Raw genomic sequence first — 26,949 nt, 5'->3', positions numbered from 1 at the left:
TTCTGGTTTTTTTTTTGGTTTTTTAATATGCTTAATACATAAGAACAGTATTATTCTTAATTTTCAGCTTCCACTATCACAGGCAAGATTAGCTTGTAATGAAAATACAGGTCTCAATAAATAAACTTCAGGCTGCTATCAGTGTTAGATTAAAGAACAGTTTCTGTTACTTTTGATAAAACATCACACTCTCTCTAATGTGTCATCATTGAGTTCTGTAAATAAAATCTATGCCATTTGCATTCTGGTCCCACTGAGTGGACTTCATTCTGGGGTATAGATATGTTCTGTCACGTTTATTCATGTTTTGTTCGAAAGTTGCAAATTCACAGATTTGCAGGGAAATAACCGCAGATCTGAAACCAGCAGCAACAATCACGACTCCCTCCAAAAACATTCCAACTACTTCCAAAAAAACATTCTTGTCTGGTTTTTGCTAATTTGTCATGTGCTACCTTACTGCCGTTAACCTATCTTCTTAAAGTTGCATACTGCTGAATTGTAAGGATAAAAGCTTGATTTCCGTGGGTTCTGGGCACCATTGAAATTCATTAATTTTGAAGTACTTACCTTCGGTTAGTGTCTGCCAAATGTTTGTTTCAGCATCTAGTCCACTATTGGAAATAGTAATAAATAGTAGCTGAACAACCGAAATAGTAACCTAAAAAGTTTAGCTCAGAGTAAACCAACTGAAATTAATGAGCATGACTAAGTGAGGTCCGGGGACGCGGGTGGCGCTGTGGGACAAAGAGCCTAGGACTTGCCGATCAGAAGGTTGGCGGTTCAAATCCCCACGACGGGGTGAGCTCCCGTTGCTCGGTCCCTGCTCCTGCCAACCTAGCAGTTCAAAAGCACGTCAAAGTGCAAGTAGATAAATAGGTACTGCTTCAGTGGGAAGGTAAACGGCGTTTCCATGCGCTGCTCTGGTTCGCCAGAAGCGGCTTTGTCATGCTGGCCACATGACCCAGAAACTGTACGCCGGCTCCCTCAGCCAATAAAGCGAGATGAGCGCCGCAACCCCAGAGTCGGCCACAACTGGACCTAATGGTCAGGGGTCCCTTTACCTTAAGTTAGGTCCATTCAACTGAATAGGTCTACCTTGAGTAAAACTTTATTCAATATCTGCTGTGCCTAGACATTGTCTATACTAGACCTGCTGTTTCTTCCTTTGATGATGAGATACCAAGCTTCACCCAAATGTTCAGTTAAATAAAATTGTAGTGCAGACATAGCCAATGTGGTGCCTTATAGGTGTTGTTATAAGAAGGTAAGAGGAGCCTGCTGGTTTAAGCCAGTACCCCACCTAGGCCAGTATCCTGTCTCACAGAGGCAAACCAGATGCCTGCAGGGAAACCAAAAGTGGGACCTGAATACAATAGCACTTTCCCTTCCTGCCGTTTCCAGAAGCATACCATCACCCGCTGCAAAGGTAGAATGTATTCATCAGAATTAGTCACCATTGGATGATGATGATGATGATGATGATAATTTATTTATTTATACCCCGCCACTCTGGGCAGCTTCCAACAGAATATTAAATTACAATAGTATATTAAACATTAAAAGCTTCTCTAAACAGGGCTGCCATCATCCCTGACAATTGGCTTAGCTTGGTTGGAGCTGATGGGAGCTGTTGTCTATCAACGTCTGGGAAGGTACCATGTTGGCTAGAGTGTGTCTCAATAATAAGATGAAACAGGTACAGAAAAAGTAATATTTAAAACTCAGTGGCAAGACTGATCAGTAGCCACTCTCCATGGAACAAAGACAGGAGCCAAGGAAAGAAGTGTTCCCTGTTAGTAGCCTGGGAAAGAAGTGAGTAATGTTCTCTCTTGGCGCCTTAATAGTTTTTCTCAGCTGAAAATGCTGTTCATCGTATTGATAGAAAAGGCAGAAATTTCAAGCCTTCATATTTTGTTTTGGGACAGGAGCTGAGCAGGAGGAAATCTGCTAGTGCAATCAAACACACACCATTAGAAGCACAATCAAATTTATAGCATGTTTAATAGATTTTTCGTAGGGAACTGAATATATTTTAATGCTGTTAAAAATGGAATGGTTTGCCATTCCAAGAGAGAGAGGAAATAATATATAGAGAAAAACACTGGACTAACAAAACACATTTCAATGGGGTATAAAAAGCCTGCTTGTAATTGATTTGCCAATTGTGTAGCAGTTCAAACTGCACCACCTGGCTTCAAGAAGTTAGCGTTTTCCTTTGAGACCTGATGCTTCTCTTTCTCCTGGTACATTTTCACTGCTGAAATGCAAAAATACATTGCTCAATATGTGTGTGAACATGTGACGACATTTTTATTTCTTTAGTTCTAAGGTTTGTGAAATTTCTGATACTGTTGTAAACATTGGTGTTTTGAACTCATCCTCGGTTGCTAGCTTCTGTTGTGTAACGTTTTATGGTTAGCTTTTTACAGTAAGCCACCCATTTAACTTTTGGATGTTGGGTGATCCATAGAATAAGGATTTTTCTCAAGTGTTCTACAGGCTGGGTGTTGGGCCATAGACTATTTCCCAACCTTCTTAGGAAAGAGAACTAGGATTTTATCATCAAGAAGTGGACTTGCCCCACTTTTTGTTTTTTTAATCTGGCCATTGCCTCCCTTGGTATGGCATGGCCCATGATTCACCCCAGCTTAGGGGCTGAAGACCCTAAGAAAGGTTGCCCAGGCTTGCAGTCTTAAACACCAGGAATGGAGAACTTGTGCCCCCTTCAGTTGCTGCTAAACTACATCTCCCATCATTCCTGATCAGTGGCTATGCCGCTGCTTCACTACGGATATAAAATCTAGTAAATGGACTCTGTTCTCAGATTCTTAGAGCTAAAAGTCCCATAGACTTAGCAGTAGGCGCAGTCAGAGTCAGGGCAACAGAACCCAAGAACAAAAACGGAAAGAAATTTTATGAAATATGGGTGTCCTAGGTAAAATCTGTGGAGTGACAGGCTAATTCAGCTTCATTTGAATCAGCCAAGTAAGTTATTTCTGTAACTGGTCACCTGAGACTGACTGAATCATTTGATTTTGACATATAATTAGCAAATTATCAGTTCCAACAGCAAAGCCACGCATAGAACACTTCGGCTATTATGTGGGAAGCTACTGGAGTTTTCCAAGTAATTCAGTTTTCTCTGCCATTTCTAAACATATCCCTAAATTTAAGAACATTATATCACCATATAATCTCAAAAATATTATAATTTTTTTTCCTTTCCTACCTATGTCTTTTGGCTTTGCAGACTGCTGTTACTAATGTGCAGAAAGGTATTTATTGTCAAAGGTATAATGAGTACCTTTGGCACCGAGAACAGTGTTGGCATGAATTAACATTTTTGTGATGTGTAGCATTCAGTTTTGAAAGGGACCATGGGGATCAATATTAAATTACCTACAGAATTTTGTTTGTGGGAAAATTCTTTTTACAGTGCTGGATCATATGGGTGAATGAAGGCATTCCACAAGTTTATGAAGAAATTATTACTGCTTACTCAGACATTTGACATTGCTTTAAGAGTGAATCCAATGAATAGCTTGCTGATTAACATCAGGTGTGCCCCCTTGCAGCAAATGTATGTATGCTGTGATAATACTCTTTGAGAAACTGGTTTCTCCCCTGTATACATTTACTGTATAAGGAATAATTTCTGTAGGATCCTAACATTTCAGAGAATTACATATAGATAGAAATTTGAGTCTAAGCATATGTTAGGCAAACTACACACACACACACACACACACACAGTGGTACCTCGGGTTAAGTACTTAATTCATTCCGCAGAGGACCTTAAGGTCCAAAGATGACGACACTTTGGAGGTCCCGAACCTCAAAGAGGTTAGATTGGTCTCAACTAGGGCCAGGGCCTTTTCAGTACTGGCCCCGACTTGGTGGAATGCTCTGCCACAAGAGACTATGGCCCTGCAGGACTTGACATCTTTCTGCAGGGCCTGCAAGACAAAGCTGTTCCACCTGGCCTTTGGTTTGGACTCAGTCTGACCCTTATGTTTCCCTCCCCTTATGGTTTTGATCTATGGGCTACTATTAAAATGAGTCTGCATTTTAAATTGTATTTTAACCCGTATTTTAATAAACTGGGTTTGTTTGTTTGTTTGTTTGTTTTCCCCTGTTGTGTTTTATTGTAATTTTATTGGTGTTAGCCGCCCTGAGCCCAGCTCTGGCAGGGGAGGGCGGGATATAAATAAAAAGTTGTTGTTGTTGTTATTATTATTATTATTATTATTATTATTATTATTATTATTTAAATTCTATGATTCTATGTTTCTGTGACATACCACAGCTAGGGAGGCTTTGCTTCCATGATAGGGAAACTAGATGACTGATCTGCCAGGCTTTGTGGGTCAGATTGTTCTAAAAAATCCTTTGTTCACTATCTTCCTCTGGCAGCAGAGTGCAAATGTCCTTAAGTAGCACTTTTATGTTGTGCTGAAATGGAGGGGGGTAGCACCTTTGTTCTAAGCCTCCAGCAGAGCACTGGGTAATGCACAACATCATTAAAATGAGGCATCCACTTTACTCATAATGTGGTTAGATTTCGTAACAAAATTACTGAGCAAATGTGATTTTTTTGTTTTTCAGTATTCAGTAACTTCCCTCAAGACTATCCCAGAATTACGTCGGAAGTGTGACTCACAAAATGAAGACAGAACAGGTATGCTGCTCATTTCTGTTCTGCAATCGTCATTTTTAGAGGGAAATTTTGTTCGTGTAAATACCTTCTTGAACTGTCTTCTTCTTCTAAACTTTGGTATTTGTGTGATAGCTGTCTGGTAACAATGAGTTTCTTTCTCCCCTGTTGCTTTTTCTCTGAATTTCTTCTCTCTTAAGATGTTAGGTTATTAGCAGCAGCAGCAATAACAACAAAAGTTCCATAAAAGGATTTGGCGGCACACAGATAAATGCAGGGTTTAACCTCAGCAGCTCCAAACCACAGTATATGCAACAATTTACTGAAAAAAACCGAGAAACCATTAGTGACAAGACATAATGATGTAGGCGCCAATGAAAAAATGTTGGATACATTTACTACCCATATGGTCATGACCAGTTTGAGGCATGATGTTTTGCCAAATTCTGAAACTCTATCAAGGATGCTACAAGATAGAATCTACTCTCAGGCATACTGTAACAGTTAAGATGAAAGCAAAGTTTTTGCGTTTAATAGTGTAAACTAAATGAAGAGCCATGGCACACAGATGAGAACCAGCTGGAGACCTTTTCTCCCCTACTGACAAAAAAAAAGTGCATTCAGTGTTGTTTTTCACTTTGTAAATCGGATTAAGGCTCTTTTGTTTCTGTCTTCAGCACGGAGCAAAAGTATACTGGTGAGAGTAACATCTCTGCATTGCCCTCTGAAAATTTCATTGTGCTTACATCAAATGGTAATTTCATTAATATATTTGAAACTAAAATGCCAATTGTAGAAACCCGGGGCCTTGGGGTTTTTTAGGAACATTTGAAGACCCAGGCGTTGGCAAGTATTTTATTTATGTATTGTGTTTCACAAAGGAGAAAATTGCCATTGCTTGTAGCGTAGGTGTAGAATTTCTCTGACACAACCATTAATGGCTAAATTGCCACACATCCTTACTGAGTCACATGTGAGAACAAAGCAAAAACAGTATCTTTCTCTCTTCTCACTTCTGCCATGAACCCTCACTCCCAATACTTCCAAGCAATGGTGAGGAAAGCATTGCTTTTGCATCTCATGAGGCAAGGGACTAGGCAAGGTGTTGCTGCAAAGTGGAAACAGCGCCCACATTCTACAACTTTCCATATGCTAGTTAGGATTCCTGAGTAAATGAAAGAGTTATACCGATTCAGAAGAAGAAAAAGAAATTATGTAAAAACGGCTCAAAATTATATTAAAAATTATACTCAGTAGAGACATACATTTATGATTGAAATCCTGTGCATTGTCTTTTCTAAAAGGTATTTAATGATAGGCAAGAACACATTGGATAGTGGCTAAGGGGTGCAGATTAGATCTGATTGAGACACCTGTCATGTTCATTGGATTGACTTAGAAGCAACGCAAGCCACTTCCCAAATTTTCTGGAAATAGCTCGTTTAGTTTCCGAGTCAATTCACATTCAGCCTGGCCTGCTCCCATAAAGGTAAAGGTAAAGGTACCCCTGCCCGTACGGGCCAGTCTTGACAGACTCTGGGGTTGTGCGCCCATCTCACTTAAGAGGCCAGGGGCCAGCGCTGTCCGGAGACACTTCCGGGTCACGTGGCCAGCGTGACATCGCTGCTCTGGCGAGCCAGAGCCGCACACGGAAACGCCGTTTACCTTCCCGCTGGTAAGCGGTCCCTATTTATCTACTTGCACCCGGAGGTGCTTTCGAACTGCTAGGTTGGCAGGCGCTGGGACCGAGCAGCGGGAGCGCACCCCGCCGCAGGGATTCGAACCGCCGACCTTTCGATCGGCAAGCCCTAGGCGCTGAGGCTTTAACCCACAGCGCCACCTGCGTCCCTGGCCTGCTCCCATACTCCCACCAAAAGTCCCCAAACCATCTTCACTGTCCAGACTAGATCTTCAAATTCCTTTCCTTCCTTCCTTTCTCTTTCCAGGCTGGCACTTCTGGGGGTTCCACTCTGGTAGCAGCAATAGGCTGTGGGAAAACGAAAGATAAGTCTCTCTCTTTCTCCTCCCAGACACTTGGTGCACTGTATATCAGCAGTCCTAGAAGATACAAGTTCACAGTAGACCAAGTCACATGGCGGTAGCCCTTGAAAAAGCTACACTTTCCCAAACACTGCTGAGCCCTTGGGTCCTGTCATGCTTCTGTACAGCACACCAGGCATTGGAGAGGAGAGAGAGAAAAAGAACATGGGTGGATTTTAATCCAAGCCTGAAGGAGCATCTCCACCCCCATCGTCCAGCACTGAGGGCCTTCTGGCAGTTCCCTCACTGTGAGAAGTGAGGTTACAGGGAACCAAGCAGAAGGCCTTCTCTGTAGTGGCATCCGCCCTGTGGAATGCCCTCCCATCAGATGTCAAGGAACTAAGCAACTATCTTACTTTTAAAAGACATCTGAAGGCAGCCCTGTTTAGGGAAGTTTTTAATGTTCAATGCTGTATTGTGTTTTTAACATTCGGTTGGGAGCCGAATGTTATTTATACCCCACCCATCTGGCGAGGTTTCCCCAGCCACTCTGGGCAGCTCCCAACAGAATATTAAAAACACTATAAAACATCAAACTTAAAAACCTTCCCTAAACAGGACTGCCTTCAGTTGTTTTCTGAAAGTCAGATAGTTGTTTATTTCTTTGACATCTGGTGGGAGGGCGTTCCACAGGGTTGGCACCACCACCGAGAAGGCCCTTTGCCTGGTTCCCTGTAACCTCACTTCTTGCAGTGAGGGAACTGCCAGAAGTCCCTCGAATGTGGACCTCAGTGTCTGGGCTCAACGATGCGGGTGGAGACGCTCCCTCAAGGTTGTAGTTTGAGCCCTATGTTGGGCAAAAGATTCCTGCATTGCAGGGAGTTGAACTAGGTAATCCTCATGTCCCTTCCAGCTCTATGATTCTGTGATCTTGTTGTTGTTTTGAAGTTGGGCTCTGTGGTTTATTTACTGGTGTATCTGCTGAATTTTCTCTGCCATTTCACTGCCACCAAACAGTTTCAGGCTTCTTTCCCTTTCAGGAATGATTGGAATTAATCAGGGCTCATGTAGCGACCATGATTAGCAGCACAGCACTATGTACCCAGTCAGATTTCATTATGCACTAGCATCTCTGGTAATGCTTTCTTAATAGCATTTTGCCTTTTTTTCTCTTTGAAGGACACCTCAAAAATTGCCAGACTGGAATGCTGTTGAAATCACACCACAGTTTCAGCTTAGTTCTAATATGAATAAATCATAGAATCATAGAACAGGGATGATGAAGATATTGTGGTAGGCCAGGCAGCTTGGTCTCACTCGCCCCTTTATACCTTTATTGCTTAAATAAGAGGAAACACCTGGAAGAATCTATATACAGTCATACCTCAGATTGATGTTGCTTCAGGTTGAGCACTTTCGGCTTGCGCTCCAGGGCGACCCAGAAGTAACGGAACGGAATGGTTTTGCCGCTCGCGCATGTGCAGACAGTCAAAATGACGTTACACGCATGTGCAGAAGCAGCGAATCATGACGCGCAGACGCATGTTGCGTTTACTTCAGAATGGGAACGGAGCTCCGGAACGGATCCCGTTCGTATCCAGAGGTACCACTGTACCCAGATGAAAAGGTGCCTGAGGTTGTTGAATTTTGTCTGTGTGCGCTGAGACTTTGTGTTCAGCATATTTTGGGACGAAGACTTGGGAAAGGAGAATTGAAACCAAGAATGTAGTAAGCTGGAGAGCTATGCCTAAGATAAATATTTTGGTTAAGGGCAAGTGATCTCAGAATTAAAACTATCTAGCGTCCTAATAACATTATCTGTGACATTTAAGTTTGAGATTTTCATCTCTCTCTCTCTCTAGAATAGCATGTGCAAGTTTGTGTCTATGGGCCTGTGCCCCAAATCTTTTAAGTGAGTAGCAATGATCCTGGATATATTGTAGCTCCTCATCCTTAGTATAGGCTAAGAAATGAAATCCAAATAAAGGAGGAGGATAGATAACCCAAATGCATTAATTTTCCAACCCTAAATGCTTGAGTTTCTTTTGTCTGAACAGATCAATTTTATATATTAAGTCTGAACCTAACTCATAGAGCCTTAGCTTCAAATTGATAGCTAAGTCAATACTGAAAATATTACAATTCTTCTCCACGTTACCATTTTGTCCTCCAGGAAAACAACACAGGGAGAAAGTGGATTCTCTGAAAACTTTGTATTTTTCAGCTATGGCACAGCCATTCACATGCTGGGTCTTTATCTCAGCCCAGAAGCTATTTGCTTAGATCTGCCATATATTTTGGATTTACACTAGAAAGCTCATTCAACCTTAAAAGGCAAATAATCATCTCTGTGCAAAGAAGGTGATGACTAACAAAACATTAATGCCTTGTTGCTGTCTAGACCCCTTTTGTCAAAAAGGGGGGGGGGAGTATTTTCCTTGAGGCTAGGACAAAATTTGCTTTCTGTGTAAAGTCTTGGTCCCTGTTAGAATGAAACAGCTGGGAAACATGTGGTATCCATTTCCCTCTATCACTTGGGGGGGGGGGTTCACATGTAAATAAAACCAGCATTAAACTGTCACCCTTTGAACTCAGGATCGTATACAATATATAAATAAATCTGTGCAATGGGATTTTTGTATTGAACATCTTAAGCTGCATGTTGTTGTTGGAATAATAAATAATTAGCCGAATAATACCATTCCAAAAGCTTCTGAAGATATCCAGGTAATAAGTCAAACCTTATTCTGTTCCTTTCAAAATGTACTTTTTTGCTGTTTTGATAACAATGTTAGCACAGCTGCTTCTTGAAACAGAGTGTTTCTTAGAAGCTCAACTTGAGTGCAAGATAGATGCAACTGAAGCATTGCATTTAGTACACGCAATAAATTGAAGTGTGGCTCTGCGAAGAAACTCTTTTACGAAGTCCAATCCTACACATTAAAAGGTGACCGTCAGACAGTTTTGTGAGGCCTTCCTACTAAATGAAGTGAACTTTGATAAAATCAGCTAATACTTAGGATAGCAAGAATCCATTTGAATTCTGAAGAACGTGTGATAGGGAGAGATGATACATTTTGCAGGAGATCTGTGACAACATCTCCCAACTTTTGTTTTAAAAATGAAAAGTGGCATTGGCTGGTTGTGAACAGTGCTGGATTTACGTATAAGCTAAACAAGCTAAATAAAGGGAAAAAACTGGATGTACATTTCCAAAATATAAGATAAAAAAAAATAAAACCTACATACAGCAACAGTGTTTTGTGTTGCGTAGGCTCCTTTGATGTAAGTAATGGGCCCCACCTGCTAGCCTGCTCCCTAAAATATCACTGGTTTGCTCATTTCTATATCAATTACTTTGATAAAATATATATTTTGTTATGTGCAAACGGCTTTAGATACCTATTAGGTCCATAAATTACCATATAGCATATATTCAACACAAAAAACAGTGACAATTTGTTGTTGACCAAGGACAGCTGGACATACAGGGTGAGTCTTTCAAAAGAGACTCCGTGGAACATGTGGACTCTGTATCCACCAGGCCTCTTGTAATGGACTCACCCTGTATAAAGGGCCCCATTACCTTCAGTAGGTTTGGCCTCATCAAACCGAAATCCGGCCCTGGTTGTGAATGTGGACATAGCAGCAGGGAGGAGGCACTTAATCTTCTTTCATCCTTCTGCTTAGGATTGTACCCCATTCTGCTATTTGTCCCATGGAGAGCAATATCTGTATCCCTCTTTCTGTGAGGCAGGTAGCCTGGGGGAGATTTTGATCAAGAGGACTGTGAGAGAAAGAGCTAAACACCCCTTCCTTCCCTCCACCACCATGGAAAGCACATTCACAACCTTCTCCTCTGCTGCCTCTGCAGCTTCATTTCAGAATCACAAAAAAAACACTATTTGACCTTAAGGTTCAAAACTAGAATACAAGGCTGTGAATATTTTCTGATCATTCTCTATGAGCCAAAATTACAATCTAAATTTAATGTGGCTTCCACAGTTTTTCGCTTTTCACCCTCCTGCCATGAATAGTGCTCTGTATTTCTGTCGCTTAATTTTTAGCAACCGAAACCTTGCGGTGTGCAAGGTGGTCATTAAAATACAAGATATAGTTTCCCCCAAGGTATTTTCACAGTACTTTAATTATGGGTAATTATGTTTCCAAGGTATCCTCTTTTCAAAGTATACAAGATAGGAAGAATGCATGCACGGGTGATGATGAAATTGAATTCATTTGAGGTTGCGTTTCTTATGCTTTTTTTTAGTTCCCAGCACGAATTGGAGTTCAGGAGTTTCGACGGTCCTCGGAAATGCACAAAAACCAACAGGCATTGCAGATATGTACAGTAAATTCAGACCGGTGAAGAGGGTTTCTCCCCTTAAGCACCAACCAGAGAGCTCAGAAAATAATGAAAGTGATGACCAAAAGAACCAGAAGATGGAGTGCCAGAAAGGCAGTGACTCTGCACCTGCACCTCAGAATGGGGATCCACTTCCAGGTAATGGAGAGGGCCTTAAAACAAAATGCATTGAGCCTGGAGTTCTGCTTGGTGAGTTGGAGCACTACGACCTAGACATGGATGAAATTTTGGATGTGCCTTACATTAAATCAAGCCAGCAGCTAGCTGCTTTTGCCAAGGCTGCTCCAGAGAAACGGATTTTGAGTGTGTACTCAACGCTGAATGGTCTCAGTGGCAAGTCATGCCCAGCAGGGAACACAGAGAAGGCACTGACAGGGACAACACAGTTCTGCGTTCTGTCCCCTGTGAAAAGCTCCCAGCTGAGAAAAGGGCAGCCCATTGTCCCCGATCAGCACAAGCATTTAGCTGAAGAATTGGAGTCCCCCCAGCCGCTAGTTAAATGTGGTTCGGTCCATGAACCCGAAGCCCAGACCAAGGGCTTCCTCAACAGGACGTTGGCTGATAAAATGGAGAAGACGGTGCCCCACTGTCAGTTAAAGAATTTTCATCTGCAGGCAGCAGCACCAGAAAGCAAACAGGATGAACTAAACCTCAGTATGAACTGGAGCAGCCCCGGAGGTCCAGAAGAAAGGAGCGAGGACATGAAGAAAAACAAGAGCATCTTAAATATTGTGAAAGAAGGGCAGATCTCTCTACTGGTAAGTTTTTTAATCGTTCAATTATTCATTCATAAGGCACACAGAGCAGGAGGGAAAAGTTGCTGTTGAGATTTTCCCTGGAGAAAACCACACATTTTAATTTGCAAAAAGGACATTTGTTGAAGGCAAGTTGCATGGGAATATAAAAACTCAAGATTATAAAAACTCAAGGATGGTTGATTTTAATGCAACTACTTAGCAGGGCGTGTATACGTTGCATCCTCCTTTGTTGTTTTAAATCTTTTCGGAATGGTGGGGCTCCACTTGTTCATTTATTAGTAGATTAACTCTGTTCCTACTCAGAGGCCAATAATAGCAACAGAGAGGCTTCTGTTGTGTGTTCTGATTAATATTCAAGAGTGTTTACCCCATCTTATTGCAACAGCTTTCATGAACAGGAGCTCACACAGAAGCCCCAATTGGCCTCTGACCCACATGGAGATTTTAGCTAGTTACAGCTTTGTGATAAAACATCATTAAACGGCGTTTCCAGAGCAACTAGATGTAAGCTAACAAGGTTGGGGGGAAGCAAGCCTTATCTGCATTCATATTCATTACTTTGTGCCTACTTTTGTTTATGTTTTACCTACAGCTTTTACCTAAAGCAGGACAGAGACAGATCATGAATGCAGCAGCAAACACAAAAACAGAGAGCTTAAAAAAGGAGCTAGTATTCAATTGCACAATAATAATAAAAATAATCAATTGTGAGACCAAAAAACCTTTGCTTTTTTCCTTTAAACCCTTAAAGGAAAAATAAGAACAGTCCCTTCTTTTCTCTATATGAAAGTACTAAGTAGAAACTCAGATTGTAATGTATCCAAATATTCTCATCACAGTTTATTTTGCTTTTCCCTCTCAATTTGTTTCTTCAGCCATTTGTAATCTCTTGCTTTTTTTCTTATAATAATTATCAGGCATGATATTTTCAGTCTAGTGCAATGCTTGGCCCAGTGGGATTCTCGTAGTCAATGCTTTATAAGATTTCTTGCTCCTTGAGACGAGCTGAAGTTTTCATATTCTAGTAAAGTGAAAAGCTGAAAGACATGTTGGTTCTGGAATGTAATATAGAAGATGCCATGCAAATAAAAAAATATGTTTGGGTCTGTTTCTAATGTGAAATATGAAGAACAATCCTGTGGTAGAACTAGCTTGCCTTTTCCTTTATCTGACGGATTAGTACACAAAGAGCAGTACAATATAATGTAACCTTATATTGTTTTATGGGCATTCCCTTAGGAACATAGGAACTGTCGTACTGCAGCAGATCAATATTCGTTCATGCCTATTCCAGATCTGCCTTCATAAAACTGAGTGACATTATACAATTAATTCAATCCAATGCTTCACCAGTCTGGAAGGAAACTCTAGGGTTGAGGTTTTTTTCTTACTCCTCCAGGGCATTCCAATTATTTTCTTTCCTTTGTTTGAAACATTATAGATGTCTACTCCTTGACTTAGGATATTAGACAGCATGTCTCAAGCTCTAAATCATTATTTCCAATCTTTTGATTGTGCTCACATATTAACGTTAGAAGGAGCTGAGGGAACTCACAAAGAATCTATCGGAATAACTCCGCTATTGGAGGAAAGCTTAGAACACTATAAATTCTAACTAGTGCCTTTTCAGAAGCACACTGTTGTGGGTGCCTTTTAAAGGACTATATTATATTTATCATAATTTAATTAGGAGTTTTAGGTACAGACAGGAGGATAGGATTAGATGACGTATCACATAAATATACTGTACAGAATCTATGTAGATCCACTTCTATTTTTTTGTTATTTTGCTAAGAATTCTTATAACCATGGCCGTCTTATAACACTGTCTTATAACACAGCCAGGTTCTTGACTCCCAGCAGCGATGTGTATATGGCCAATTACTACTACAATTACTACTATTTGTATCAGTTAATGACTGTAATGCTTGGAAAACTTTTAAAATGGGCTGTAATGAAACAGCACTCTATGCAAATCCAAGTAGTTCTGATATTGCCTATCACAAAAGAGAGACTCAATAAACAAAGCCTCTGATCACCCCTGGAGCCAAGGCTCAGAAAGAACTCATATAGCAAGAACTCTTAAATCCATACAACAAGAGTAGGGTGGAGGTGGAAGAATACAGCAATGGAAGTGATACAGGACACGGTTCTGAGAGCCTCTTCCAATGGATCTTAGTCAAAAAGATATGCAAAGTCAGAATGGTGCTCAGTGATTTAGCATTATTAGTGCATCCCTAATGGGTTATTTGGCCCCATGCACAACAAATAAAGATACCCAAATAGCACTTGTATTTGGGTGTGTTTGTTTGTTGTGTAGACAGTGGCACCACTAAGGCTGGACTAATGAGCGCATGTCTAGAGCCCCATGCAGCCCAGAGGTCCCTCAGACCCCATGGTTATAAGGGGTCTTTATTTTTCTTTAAATGCTGTGTAATAAAAATTCTGCCTGCATCATACTCATCGTTGCAGCAGCACAGAAGTCTCAGGCTGGCTTCTAGCCTGGCAGGCACTTCCCGGGCTGCCCACGAAATTCTGCCACAGTGGCAGAAAACTCTGCATTCCTGTGAATACATGCAAGACTAGACTTATTTTAAAGCCTTGCACATGCAGTTGTGGCAGCGCAGGGCTCTGTGTGCCGGCTGGCAGCCTGGCAGCACTTCCTGGGAATGCCATGTGAATCCATGCCATCACATAGTCAAGTGGGCATGTGGTGATTTTACTACATAAAGAAAACTGACACTCCGTACAGTAAAATAAGGCAGGCAATTCTGCCTGCACCCTACTCAGGGAGGGAGAAGGATAGAGCAGCCAAAGCGAGCAGAGGGACGGGGCAAAAAGCACCTTTTCCAAGGCCACCTCAAAGTTGTCCGTATATCTGTCTGTTCATTATTTTTATGAAACTCTCATAGTCTGTATCTTTATCTTTGTCTGTAAATTAAATGTGATCAATGAAATAAAACTGAGACTGGTGCATTTCTTTTGTCAATGGTTGTACTCAGTCTCTCTCTCTATATATAGACATATACACCATAGATAGATAGATAGATAGATAGATAGATAGATAGATAGATAGAGTGAGGTTGCTAACTTGATGACCTCCATATGTTGCTCCCATAACCCCCAACCATTGGCCATGCTGTTTGAGGTTGATGGGAGCTATAGTTCAAAATATCTGGAAGGGAGAACCTTGGCTTACCCCTGGTCTATGTGATGTGCTGGTCCTTCTAGCAACCTAAAAAAAAGGTAAATATAGGTCTCCTAGAATGGGCAGTTCTACAAGCCAACTAGGTAGACAACAGGCCATTCAGTCAGTATTTATTTGCAGACACATAAACCTTAGTAGCTGCTAAAATGGGCTCACATGGAATTAAATTACTAACTCTCCCATGTCGTCTTTTGCACAGCCCCACCTCGCAGCTGACAACCTGGACAAGATCCACGATGAAAACGGCAACAACCTTTTGCATGTTGCCGCATCACAGGGGCATGCAGAATGCCTACAGCATCTCACCTCTCTGATGGGCGAAGACTGCTTGAATGAGCGGAACAGCGAGCAACTAACCCCTGCTGGCTTAGCAATAAAGGTAGTGTGACTTCCTACAGTGTCTAAAGGCCAAACTCGAAATTGGCCTGGGAACCCAGTTTCTTTCCAAACTTTTAAAAAGCAGTGTGGGGGGGAAGAGAGGAAGTGTTGTTTAAACTTGTTGTACAACACACACCAGCACGCAGACACATGCCGCCCTACGCTCTGCAGAAGCTTTCTGTCAGGTGTAGGGAAAGCGAGCCTGACATGGTCAAAATGGCATCACAGGCCATTATGCAGAACTGGCTAAACTGACATACAAACTGTGAGACAAAGACAACTGTGACTTTAAAGAAGAATTTTCACAAATTACTTAAAAAGACAATTTTCACAAATTACTTAAAAAGACAACAAAATGAACTGGACTCCTTGGCAGGTTTTGAATAAACATACACAAATTTATTGATTGATAACATGGTAGAATAGAATAGAATAGAATAGAATAGAATAGAATAGAATTTATTATTTATACCCCGACCATCCAGCTGGGTTTCCCCAGCCACTCTGGGCGGCTTCCAACTAAGTATTAAAATACAGTGGTCTGTTAAACATTAAAAGCTTCCCTAAAAAGGGCTGCCTTCAGATGTCTTCTAAAAGTCTGGTAGTTGTTCTTCTCTTTGACATCTGGTGGGAGGGCGTTCCACAGGGCGGGTGCCACTACTGAGAAGGCCCTCTGCCTGGTTCCCTGTAAGAAGACAGATAATGTAAGGATTCATATAATTTTATAACATGCAGAGAATAATACGTGTTGAGAAATCAGAGGGAGGAGCTGAAGGAAGTCTCTGGGGGAGGGGAGGGAGGGTTTGGGGGGTCAAGGGGAAAGGGGGGAAATAATGAATATGATATGTTTTGATATGTTGTTATGTTGAAATTATTAATAAAAATATTTAAAAAAACAAAAACAAAATGGCATCTGTCAGGGACTCAGCGGGAGCGCAGGGAGGAGAGGAGATGGAGAGCGAGGGGGAGCAATCCGAGGGCAGCGTAGGAGAGGATGACAGCAGCCCAATAGATTCCGTGAGCCTCTCCAGCGAATCGGAAGATTCACAGAAGGGGGCGCCGATGGGCAGGGCAAGGGGGGACCCAAGGGGGACACCCCAGAAACAAGGGGCCAGCGGGGACTCCCAGAGCAGCAGTTGGAAATCAGGACCAGCTTCCCCACCAGAGCGTAGTGGGGGGGAGGAGTCCCAGGTATCAGAGCCCACATATTCACCACCAGCGAGAGAAGAGGAGTCAGGGGTGGCCACGCCTCCATCGGAGAGCGAGGGAACGGTCAAGAGGAAAGTTGCAGGCTGGGCGCACGCGCGCCAAGTTCAAATGTACAGGCGAGCGGCACAGAAGGTAGCCCGGATAGGGAACCAGGTCCTAAAGCCCGCCGGAAGGAGGGGGAAGAATCATCAGGGTCAGCGTCAGAGGAGTCCAGGAAGGATGAAACCCTAGCGGGCAGGAGGACCCAGAGGAGAAAGGAACTTAGAAAGAGGTGGAGCAAGGCGAGAGTCTTAAACTGGTGTGGAAGGGGCGGAGACTCAGACGGGACTTCGCCGGTCTAAGGTCGAGACGTAGAGCTGCGCGCTGCGGCTTTAAAATGGAAACTGAACCTCAATAAAGACTTTTGTACATAACTACAGCCTAGCGTTGGTCCTCTGTGAGCTGGGACCTGGAGGCAGCTCTGACAGCATCACAGGCCAATTGGCAAGTTGGGCTGGTTAGACCTGCAAGCCAGAGATTCCCTACCGCTGTAAATGATGGCATGTCATTGGAAGTAAACAATGGAGTGCCATTGTAGGGATAATGAAGACAGGCGATGATCTGGCAGCAGTAAATAGTGATGACCTCTGAGTGGAAAGTGAGGCAGGCAGCGAGGGGCAGTACACTCTTCCTGGCAGATGTTGCTAAGTGGCAGCAGAGTCAAAGTTGGAATGATCAGCATTCTGCAGGCATGCAGCTGGCCAGCACTGCCTCTGTGCAGGTTTGGAGCAATACCTGAACAGCGCTGAACACACCACCCGCCTCCTTCTAGTGCTGCTGTGTAGCACCCACTGTTTCTACTACTTATTTGATTTATATCCTGCCTGCCCACTAGTAAAAGTTTTCAGCCCATAAAAACATACATAAGATGTGACTATAGTAGCAAGAATGTTACTTGCCCAAAGATGAAAAGAAGAAGTCCCAGCAAATGAAGAATGGATACAAAAACTTATGGAATATGCAGAAATGGCGAAACTTACTGGAAGAATAAGAAATCAAGATAACAAACTCTTTATAAAAGAATGGAAATGGTTTGTTGTTGTTTTTTTGACGTTATAACATAAAAACTTTATTAGGGCCAAAATTCACAATGTGGTATGTGGTTACAAAGAACCGTTCCTCCGGTTGCCATATTTTGAACTAGGGGCCTTGTAGCTATAACTCTAACAGTAGTCTGATCTCCAGAAATGAGTACATGAGGGACGCAGGTGGCGCTGTGGTCTAAACCACTGAGCCTCTTGGGCTTGCCGATCAGAAGGTCGGCGGTTCGAATCCCTGCGTCAGGGTGAGCTCCCGTTGCTCAGTCCCTGCTCCTGCCAACCTAACAGTTCGAAAGCACACCAAAAAGTGCAAGTAGATAAATAGGTACCACTCCAGCGGGAAGGTAAACGGTGTTTCCATGTGCTGCTCTGGTCACATGACCCGGACAAACGCTGTGGACAGACGCCGGCTTCCTCGGCCTGTAAAGCAAGATGAGCACCACAACCCCATAGTCATCTACAACTGGACTTAACTGTCAGGGGTCCTTTACCTTTTTTTTTTTTAATGAGTACATGATCATGTTTAAATCCATGCAAATAACATATTTCACTCGTAGATCTCGGCAGGCTAATCCTTTTTGAAAGGCGGAAAAGGAGGCTAAAATACGGTCAGTTGGTAACATGGACTCTTTTTCAAACTACAATTTCTGCTGGCTCTCCCAAGAAGCAGATGTTGAGATATGAATATACAATGACTCAACAGAACCCATCTATGACATCACCATCTACTCAGCCAATCACCTTTCTTCCCTCTGTCCCCTTATGGTTTGAAGCTTGTTCAACAGATGACAACTGGCAGTTGATTACTGGTGCTTCTCAATTTGATTATTTTTATCTATTCTCTGCTCAAATCCCGGTTTAAGGTGAGAGACAAATAAAAGGAAGCATTCCTGAATATAAGCTGCACCTTTTCCCCCAATTTCAGGCCCTGAAAAGTTAAAATGCAGCCTATATCCATGACTCTTTAGCATATGCGGCTGAAAGCGGCTATGGAGCATGGGCCACCAACCAGCTGGCCTCTTATGATTTGAAGCTTGCTCAACAGACGACAACCGTCCCTAGAGTGCACTAGAGTGATCTCAGCAAAATGATTGTAGGTTTAATTACTTCAGTCTATTATCGGGTCAAAGCCCTCTTTAAGGTAAGAGGTGGTAGCTGGGGGAGCCACACGTCTGCCAACCAGCTCCTGAGTTCCTTTCCACTGGCAAGACCCAGAAGCCAAGGTTCCTCAATACCACTGAACAAGGACCTGCCCCAGCTGCCTGGCAGTCAACCATTTCTAGTTAGTTTAGGTCCAGGACCCCAGCCCCATCGAAATGATTGTAGGTTTAATTAATGATCTGATGAAAGCCCTCTTTAAGGTAAGAGACAAATAAAAAGGAAGTACTTCCTGTGGTGTTCATACGGAGCCCCTGGTCGTCTCACAGACTATTGACCCGTACACCACTAAACCGCTACCACCAACCAGGTCCTCCCCGGTAAAATCACTTCAGCAAAGTGCAAATGGCTGTGAACTTGTGCTTGTTTGTGAAATTATCACACTAGCTCCTTCTACCAAGCCTGGATGGTAGAAATAAAGCTCTTTCTCTGAAATTATCCCTTGAGTGTCTGTTTTGACTCCCATTTCCCTCTCCCCGGGTGCAATGCTCTTCCCACCCGAGGGCAAAGCCTGAAAAGGCTACATAATAAAGAAGAGTGTATTTTATTTCAGACACAAACAAACTTTTACGGCATTCCAAACATTGTTACTCTTTACTTTCTTAGTCTTCTTTTCCTCTATCTCTTCTTCCTCCCCTCACTTAAGAACCCACTGCCCTGTCTCTCTGTTTCCAACTGCCTGCCAACTGCTTCTCCAACTGCCTTTCCCAACCAGCCAACCTACTAAAGCCAACCAACTACCCACCAACAACTCTAACAAACCTCAGGCTAAGCCCTTTTATACACATGTAGGCTCCACCTCCAGTTTTCCTATTGGTCTACATTTTAACCCTTTCTTTTTCCCCTGTACAGACAGGCTCTAAACGAACGGGCAAATGCTACACTTCCTTACGCAGCGCATGGTTAAACTATGGAATTTGCTTCCACGGGAGGCAGAGATGGCCACTGACTGGGATGGCTTTAAAAAGAGAATAACACAAATTCACGGAGAAGGGGGTCTCCTACCGTATTGGCCCTAATATAAGCCACACCTTTTTTTCCAACTTCAGACCCTGAAAAGCTAAAATGCGGCCCTTATTCGCAACCTTTTACCATATGCTGCTGAAAGCGGCTGGGGAGAGCAGGCCACCAACCAGCCAGGAGGCAGACACACAGGGCCCTCCCCGCAGCCATGGCCAAGCAGCCAGGGAGCCGCACACCCACCCCCCAGCTGGCCTGTCGTGCACGTAGCTCCCCAACCACTTGGTGAGGGGGGAGCGCGCAGGCCAATTCCTTGGGGCAGCAAGGCATCTCTGGATAGAACATCTCTAGATAGAACACTTCTCTTTTCTTTCCTCCTTGGTTTGTCACAGTCCCTGTGACATCAAAGTTCTCCATGGCCTCAGGCTCTGTAACCAATTCTTCCAGTGCTTGTAATTCTGTGGAGCAGCCAGGCATCTCTGGATAGAATATGCAGCATTCTTCTCTTTTGTTTCCTTTGCCATGGATTCTCTCCATTAATTCCTGGTTGAAAATCTTTTTTTTAAAAGATTCTTGCTGCTGTAGTGGCATACATAAATAAAGTCCTCATTAATTTTGGTATGTCTTGACCTTAAAAAAAAAAAAATTCTGTTTCATTCATTAAAGGTAAAGGGACCCCTGACCATTAGGTCCAGTCATCACTGACTTTGGGTTTGCGGTGCTCATCTCGCTTTATTGGCCGAGGGAGCTGGCGTACAGCTTCCGGGTCATGTGGCCAGCATGACTAAGCCACTTCTGGCGAACCAGAACAGTGCACAGAAATGCCGTTTACCTTCCCGCCGGAGCGGTACCTATTTATCTACTTGCACTTTGACGTGCTTCCGAACTGCTAGGTTGGCAGGAGCTGGGACTGAGCAATGGGAGCTCACCCCGCCACGGGGATTCGAACCGCCGACCTTCTGATCGACAAGCCCTACATCTCAAATTCTTAACATTTACTATATATTCCTCCCTCCCTCCCCTCCAAGACTTCCCCCAACTTGCGCTTCTGGTTTGTTTCTATTTTCACCCACTTTGCTTTCTCTCAACAGAAAAAGTTATTAATAACATAGCATCAAACCTAAAAACATAAAAATTAAATTAAATACACCTATTTCACCAACTTCTAAATATTTTCTGATATTGAAAATGTGAATGTTTATTTAAATGCTGCCATCACATCTATTGACTTTCTTTGTTTCTGCAAATATAATATGACTGGTTCCCAATCTTTTTCAAAGTCTCTGTTGTCTTTTTCTCTTAGTCTATCTGTCATTTTTGCCAGTTCTGCGTAGTTCATCAACTTCTCTTGCTATTGTTCTTTAGTTGGTATTTCTCCAGTCTTCCAATTTTGTGCAATCAACATTCTTGCTGCTGTAGTGGCATACATAAATAAAGTCCTCATTAATTTTGGTATGTCTTGACCTAAAATACCTAATAAAAAGACTTCTGGGTTTTTTACAAAAGTTATTTTTAACATTTTCTTCAATTCATTGTATATCATTTCCAAGTAGGATTTCACTTTCTTACAGTCCCACCACATATGATAGAACGTACCTTCTGTTTCACATCTCCAACACTCTTTATTTTTGTTTTTATACATTTTGCCAATTTAACCGGTGATAAATACCATTCCTGGTTGAAGATCTTAATGCAACTGGGAATTCTTTTAAAACCCCATTTGTTGATCTTTCCTATGGGCAAGACTGAGTTTGTGCCAGAGCCAAGAGGGATTTTCTTTCCAATACCAGAACTGAGTCATTAAATCAAATAGGTGTTTGCCACTCTCTCGTGACACTCCAGACCAGCCACATTTGAGAAGCGCCACCTCGCTTTAACCCGGCAGCTGCAGAAGTTTCGCTTGGCCATTGGGCAAAGCGGGGCAAACCATTGGCAGGCCCAAGAGAAGCCGGCGGATTCCATGGAAAGGATTTATTGAATATTTACAGACAAACTGTAAACAGATAAAAACACTGGCAGGATTATTGTAATAACCTGCAGCTATATAAGAGTATTGGAAGCTGAGGCTCCAATACTTTAGCCACCTCATGAGAAGAGAAGACTCCCTGGAAAAGACCCTGATGTTGGGAAAGATTGAGGGCCCAAGGAGAAGGGGATGACAGAGGACGAGATGGTTGGACAGTGTTCTCAAAGCTACCAGCATGAGTTTGACCAAACTGCGGGAGGCAGTGGAAGACAGGAGTGCCTGGCATGCTCTGGTCCATAGGGTCACGAAGAGTCGGACAGGACTAAACGACTAAACAACAACAACGTTAATATAAGAATATATAGTTAAAGAGGTTAAATAAATGAGTAAGTTATGTTAATTTGGATATGCAGAAGATATGAAAAACAAATTTAAGGAACTGCAGAAAGAGGGGGAAGGAAGTCAAGTTTCAAAATGTTAAAATGACTGTAAAATCAGTGAAATGTATATATCTGGAAAGTATAAATAAAAATTCATAAATAATAACAACAAGAAGAAGAACCTGCAGGATCAGGCCAATGGCCCATCTAGTCCAGCATCATGCTTTTACGGATGCCTGTGGGAAACCAGGAAGCAGGATTCAAGCTCAAGGGCACCCACCTCTCCCGTGAGTTAGTTGGTGACCATTCGTTGCCTGGTTGGTTGCCATTGAGCAGGGTCCAATGCCATCACTGGTTGCTGCTTTTTATTTTTGGTTTTGGGAGAGTTTTCTAAGAAAACCATTGTGAGATCCAGCTATGCTCCAAGCAACATTCTTTAGAAGCAGGTCATTCAAGCAGCTACAGTGAAAGATCAACTGCAACCACAGATCATCAGTTTTATATCACAATTTGCCATCCACACATTAGAGGGTTCCACTATGATTCCACGGTTGTAACAGTATGCTAACTGACTCAGGTTTGGTTTGTTTTTTTGAAAAACCCTTATTTCCAGAATCAGACCTGAGGCACAAGTTGATTATGCTGTAATAATATGAGTATATTAAAGAAGATAAATGAGATGAAAGGTACATATGTGAAGGCTGCTGATACTCCTGGGTTTTTCTTATGCAGCGTCTACTTTAATGTGCCACATCCAGAGCTGAAACGACTTAGATATCAAAACCACTCTGGAATATCACATGAAGGCAAACATTTACCTCTTGTGGAGAACAGCAGGCAACCTGTCAGAAACAAAAATAATTAATGTCATCTGGAAGAAAGTTCAGACTACAGGAAAATCTGTAATACAAGAAAACACTACATTTTATAGCACTGCTGTGCCCTTGTAAAATACAGTGGTGTGCACAGGAAGGACAATGATGGAGTTAAACTTCTCTTGGGATATTCTGCAAATGAAGCAAAATAAATGAAGCAAAATACTGGGGCCACTTTCGCAGGGTAAAAGCAAGAGGTTCTGGAAAAAGCACAAAATAGGAATGGCGGGATCCTTAAATTTTATCTCCCTTTTAGGAAAAGTTTGGAAGTATGTTCAGGTCTGATCTCTGGTGGAATCCAAGGCTGTGGCCATGAGAGAAGCAAGACCCCCTTGGGGTGTTAGTACTGTGAGCCCTTCCATTGTAGGCTCAGGTTGTCTATATGTGTAACTAAGCCATATATCATAAAGACACCACAGTCTCCGCTGTTCCTCATTCCCAGGAAACTGAACCCTGGGTAAGGAATCTCTGGAATCTCACACGGCTCAGAGATTGGGGTGGTGTGCAGGAGTATACTTACTCAAAAGTTACTCCTGATTACGTGTGTTTAGGATTATAAATGAAGGATGCCAGTCTATATTCACTTACCTAGGAGTAAGCTTGATTGGATATCTAAGTGGAGGTGTATTTGATTGCACCATGTTGTTAATTGTGTTATTCAAATTTATTTATAATATCAATGCATCTGCCTCTCTACTCTTGTGTTCTGTTGTCTTCTGTTCTCCCATCTACATTTTTTAAACTATGTCAGCATTTTTTATACATAAAACTATGTGAGGATTTTTACGTATTATGGTGTTCTATAAGCCATCCTGACAGGACTCCATCCTGAAAGGCAACTAAAAGAAACTAAAATAGGGATTTTTTAATTAAAAAAAGAAATTTTATGAAGTGTAGATGAGAGAACAGATGACAATAGATCATGAATCGGGTGAATATGAAATAAACAGGTATTTGCAAAGGATATTTGCAGGATTTATAGGAATTTCAGAAGGGACGACATTAAGCAAGCACTGCTGCTGTATCCAAGACTGTTTTTATATTTAAGCCCCATAGATTTAAATAAAAATTGTGTTTCAGAAATGACCTGTGAATTGCAGCGCCTGTAAATAGGCCTACAATCACTGCTATTACAATGTTCAATAGAAAATATGTTTCCCACGCACATACACAAAAAAAATATTCAAAATTAAGTATAAATGTACAAAAATAAATTACATCTTCATTTTCTTCTCTTTAGAATGGTCAGCTGGAGTGTGTGAGATGGATGGTGAGTGAAACAGAAGCCATTGCAGAATTAAGTTGCTCAAAAGACCACCCAAGCCTTATTCACTATGCAGGTTGCTATGGACAGGTACAGTTACATTTTGAATTCTTGTTTTAATTTAATGTAATGTGTGTTAGTCTGACCATTGAGACCCCTGGAAGGGGCATTTCATATAGCCTTCGGGCAATGTCAGAGGGTGATGATGATCCCAAACTAGGGCCTTCTTGGTTGTGGCACCCTCTTTGTCTCTAGCGATGCATTGTCTTTGTTTTTCCCATTTCGCCAATTACTTAACATGTACCTTTTCATCCAGACCTTCACAGAAATGGCCAATGTTGTTTTAAGGTCCTCTTTGAGACCTATGATTTGCTGAATAATGTATTATCTCATTGAGGCCAAAATTATGGATTTCATTAGTCTTGTTCTTTTATAGTTGTTTGTGATTATGTATTTTATATTGCCTTTTTATGAAAAGCAGTGAATGAATGAATGAATAAAAGATAAATCACCCAGGTTGCCCATACAGTGAGTTATTTTTTACCCTTATCCATAAAAAGTGAAATTTTGAAATGTAGTCTGTGCCAGTCATAGATAGAGGGGTTTTTTAATACACTGAGAGGAATTGCATTTTCCCCCCAATTTTTTTTTCAAGTATTGGGAACTTTAGAAACAAATATTGAGTAATTTTAACATACATGCATTTGCTAGACACTTTCCAACTTATGCAAAGTTGCTCAAGCAAAAGATAGCCCATGTAAACACCAGACTTGGCTGCAACGCAAGGGAAATATTTTTATAAAGAAGAAGTGTTTTTGAATGGATTCAACGTACAATTATTTCCTCTAGCACTTGGCACATATGGTACCTGTTTTTTAAGTAAATACTTCCTATGATGGGGAAGGCATGAGAAAAAAAGCAGCCAAAGAATAGGCCCATTGATGTCGGTGTTGTCCTACAATGCTCGTACAGGATGTTTTATTCTTGAGAAAAACTTGCCCTGCCTCAGTTCCAAGTCTGTCTTCAGAAATATCCTTGAACCGAAAAAATGGTAAATGAGCCAACTGAGTTGTTGCCAAGTGTGAGATCAGGAAGAGATGGGGATCAAGCATATCTCCAAGAATGTGCGTATCTCTAGACTCTGAATTCAGTTAATACTTTTTAAAACAAAAACAAAAAAACCAGCCCTATTTATTTTCTACTTGAACTTTCTGCCAAACAAGCAGACTTTCAAAATGCATCTTGACCACAGCAGGGCAAAGTTTGTCATGTTCGGAACTTGAGTATTTTCCGTATACAACTCAAACCTACAGCAAAATGTTGCAATGCAGCCTCACCTTTCCAACATTTCTCTAGTGGAAACAGGAATGTCCTAAGAAAAAGTGGGATCAAATCAGAAACCAGGACAGATTCTGTACATCCAGGGCTGTCCCTGGAAAATAGGGAGACTTGGAGGGTCTGCTTCTAACAGATGTGTTCCTGTTCAGAGTTCCAGGCAATGAACCATGTTCTCCTCCAGGACACTAAATTCTCCTATCTCCCCAGCCTCCCCATTCTCAGTTAGCATAGAACATAAAGTGGGAGTAGATCTCAGTTGGATACGCCTGGCCTAGAACATCCTTTGATGTTCAGTCTTTGTTGACTGTGGGAAAACAACCCCCCACCCTTTTGGGGTTTTAACAAGGCTTTTTTTAAATGACTTTTTTGTCTTTGGGCTTCCCCTGAACATGCTGATACCTCCCTCTCATTTCTCTGTGTCTCTCTTTAGATGCCATATGTGTTAGCAGGAACCACCTGACTTCTTTGTGAGATGGAGTGATTAATTCAAAATCCCCAGGGAGTGTTGGTTTTATATATTTTAGACATGCCATTCAGTTAAAGATGGTTGATTCATCATAAGAGTTTTAGTCAATAAATTCATCAATAGATCAATTAAGGCTGGAATCCGAGAAGCACTTGCCCTGGAATTCAACAGGGCTTACTTCTGAGTAGACATGTTTAAAATTGCATTGTAAATTGGCCTGTGGAGTGAGTGGGGGGGGGGACACATTTTCAAAAGGTATATTATTTCCTTTGTTTTAGATAATGCAAGACTGCATTGCAGTTGATAACATCTTAGAAGCGGCATTGTGCTTTCTTTCTCACACAGGAGAAAAAGAACCTCCTAAAATGGCACTTGGTAGTTGTGCTAATATAATATGGGACACGGATGACACTGTGGTCTAAACCACTGAGCCTCTTGGGCTTGTCAATCAGAAGGTCAGCGGTTCAAATCCCTGCGACGGGGTGAGCTCCCGTTGCTCAGTCCCAGCTCCTGCCAACCTAGCAGTTCAAAAGCACACCAGAAAGTGCAAGTAGATAAATAGATACCGCTCTGGTGGCAATATAAATGCCGTTTCCGTACGCTGCTCTAGTTTCAGTGTTCCATTGCGCCAGAAGCGGCTTAGTCATGCTGGCCACATGACCCAGAAAAACTTTCCGGAACCAACATTAAACAAAATAAACCGTAGAGATCAAAAATACAGAAAATGCAACACAGTAAAAATATAGAAGACACAGGAAGGGGAGAATACTGAGTGGCAAAGTATTGCAGTAGCTTATGGGAGGCCTGCAGAATTTTGAGGACTCCCTATTGAAAAAATGACCAATTTTCCTTTGAGAAGTCAATATCTAAGATCTGCTCCATGAGGTAGCCCTCAAAAACTGCAACT

At 42.0% G+C, this 26,949-nt stretch overlaps 1 protein-coding gene across 5 annotated transcripts in view; it reads left to right on the top strand.

Annotated features, from left to right (window-relative positions):
* The window catches only part of SNCAIP (synuclein alpha interacting protein), a 92,383-nt gene that overhangs the window by 40,612 nt on the left and 24,822 nt on the right, over positions 1–26,949 (top strand). For 2 of the 5 annotated variants that reach the window (XM_079995405.1, XM_079995404.1), the window contains exons 3-6: positions 4,609–4,681; positions 10,908–11,761; positions 15,169–15,348; positions 24,215–24,328. In XM_079995405.1, the coding sequence (XP_079851531.1) occupies positions 4,609–4,681; positions 10,908–11,761; positions 15,169–15,348; positions 24,215–24,328 (1,221 nt within the window). Of the gene's footprint in view, positions 1–4,608; positions 4,682–5,337; positions 5,412–8,499; positions 8,550–10,907; positions 11,762–15,168; positions 15,349–18,451; positions 18,499–24,214; positions 24,329–26,949 lie in introns of those variants that run through there. The other 3 variants (XM_079995407.1, XM_079995406.1, XM_079995408.1) reach the window with 3 other exon arrangements.

The sequence above is a fragment of the Podarcis cretensis genome, assembly GCF_951804945.1.
Source record: "Podarcis cretensis genome assembly, chromosome: 11".
NCBI lineage: Eukaryota > Metazoa > Chordata > Lepidosauria > Squamata > Lacertidae > Podarcis > Podarcis cretensis.
The sequence above is the reverse complement of the archived record's forward strand: the minus strand, read 5'-3'. Positions and strand labels throughout refer to the sequence as shown.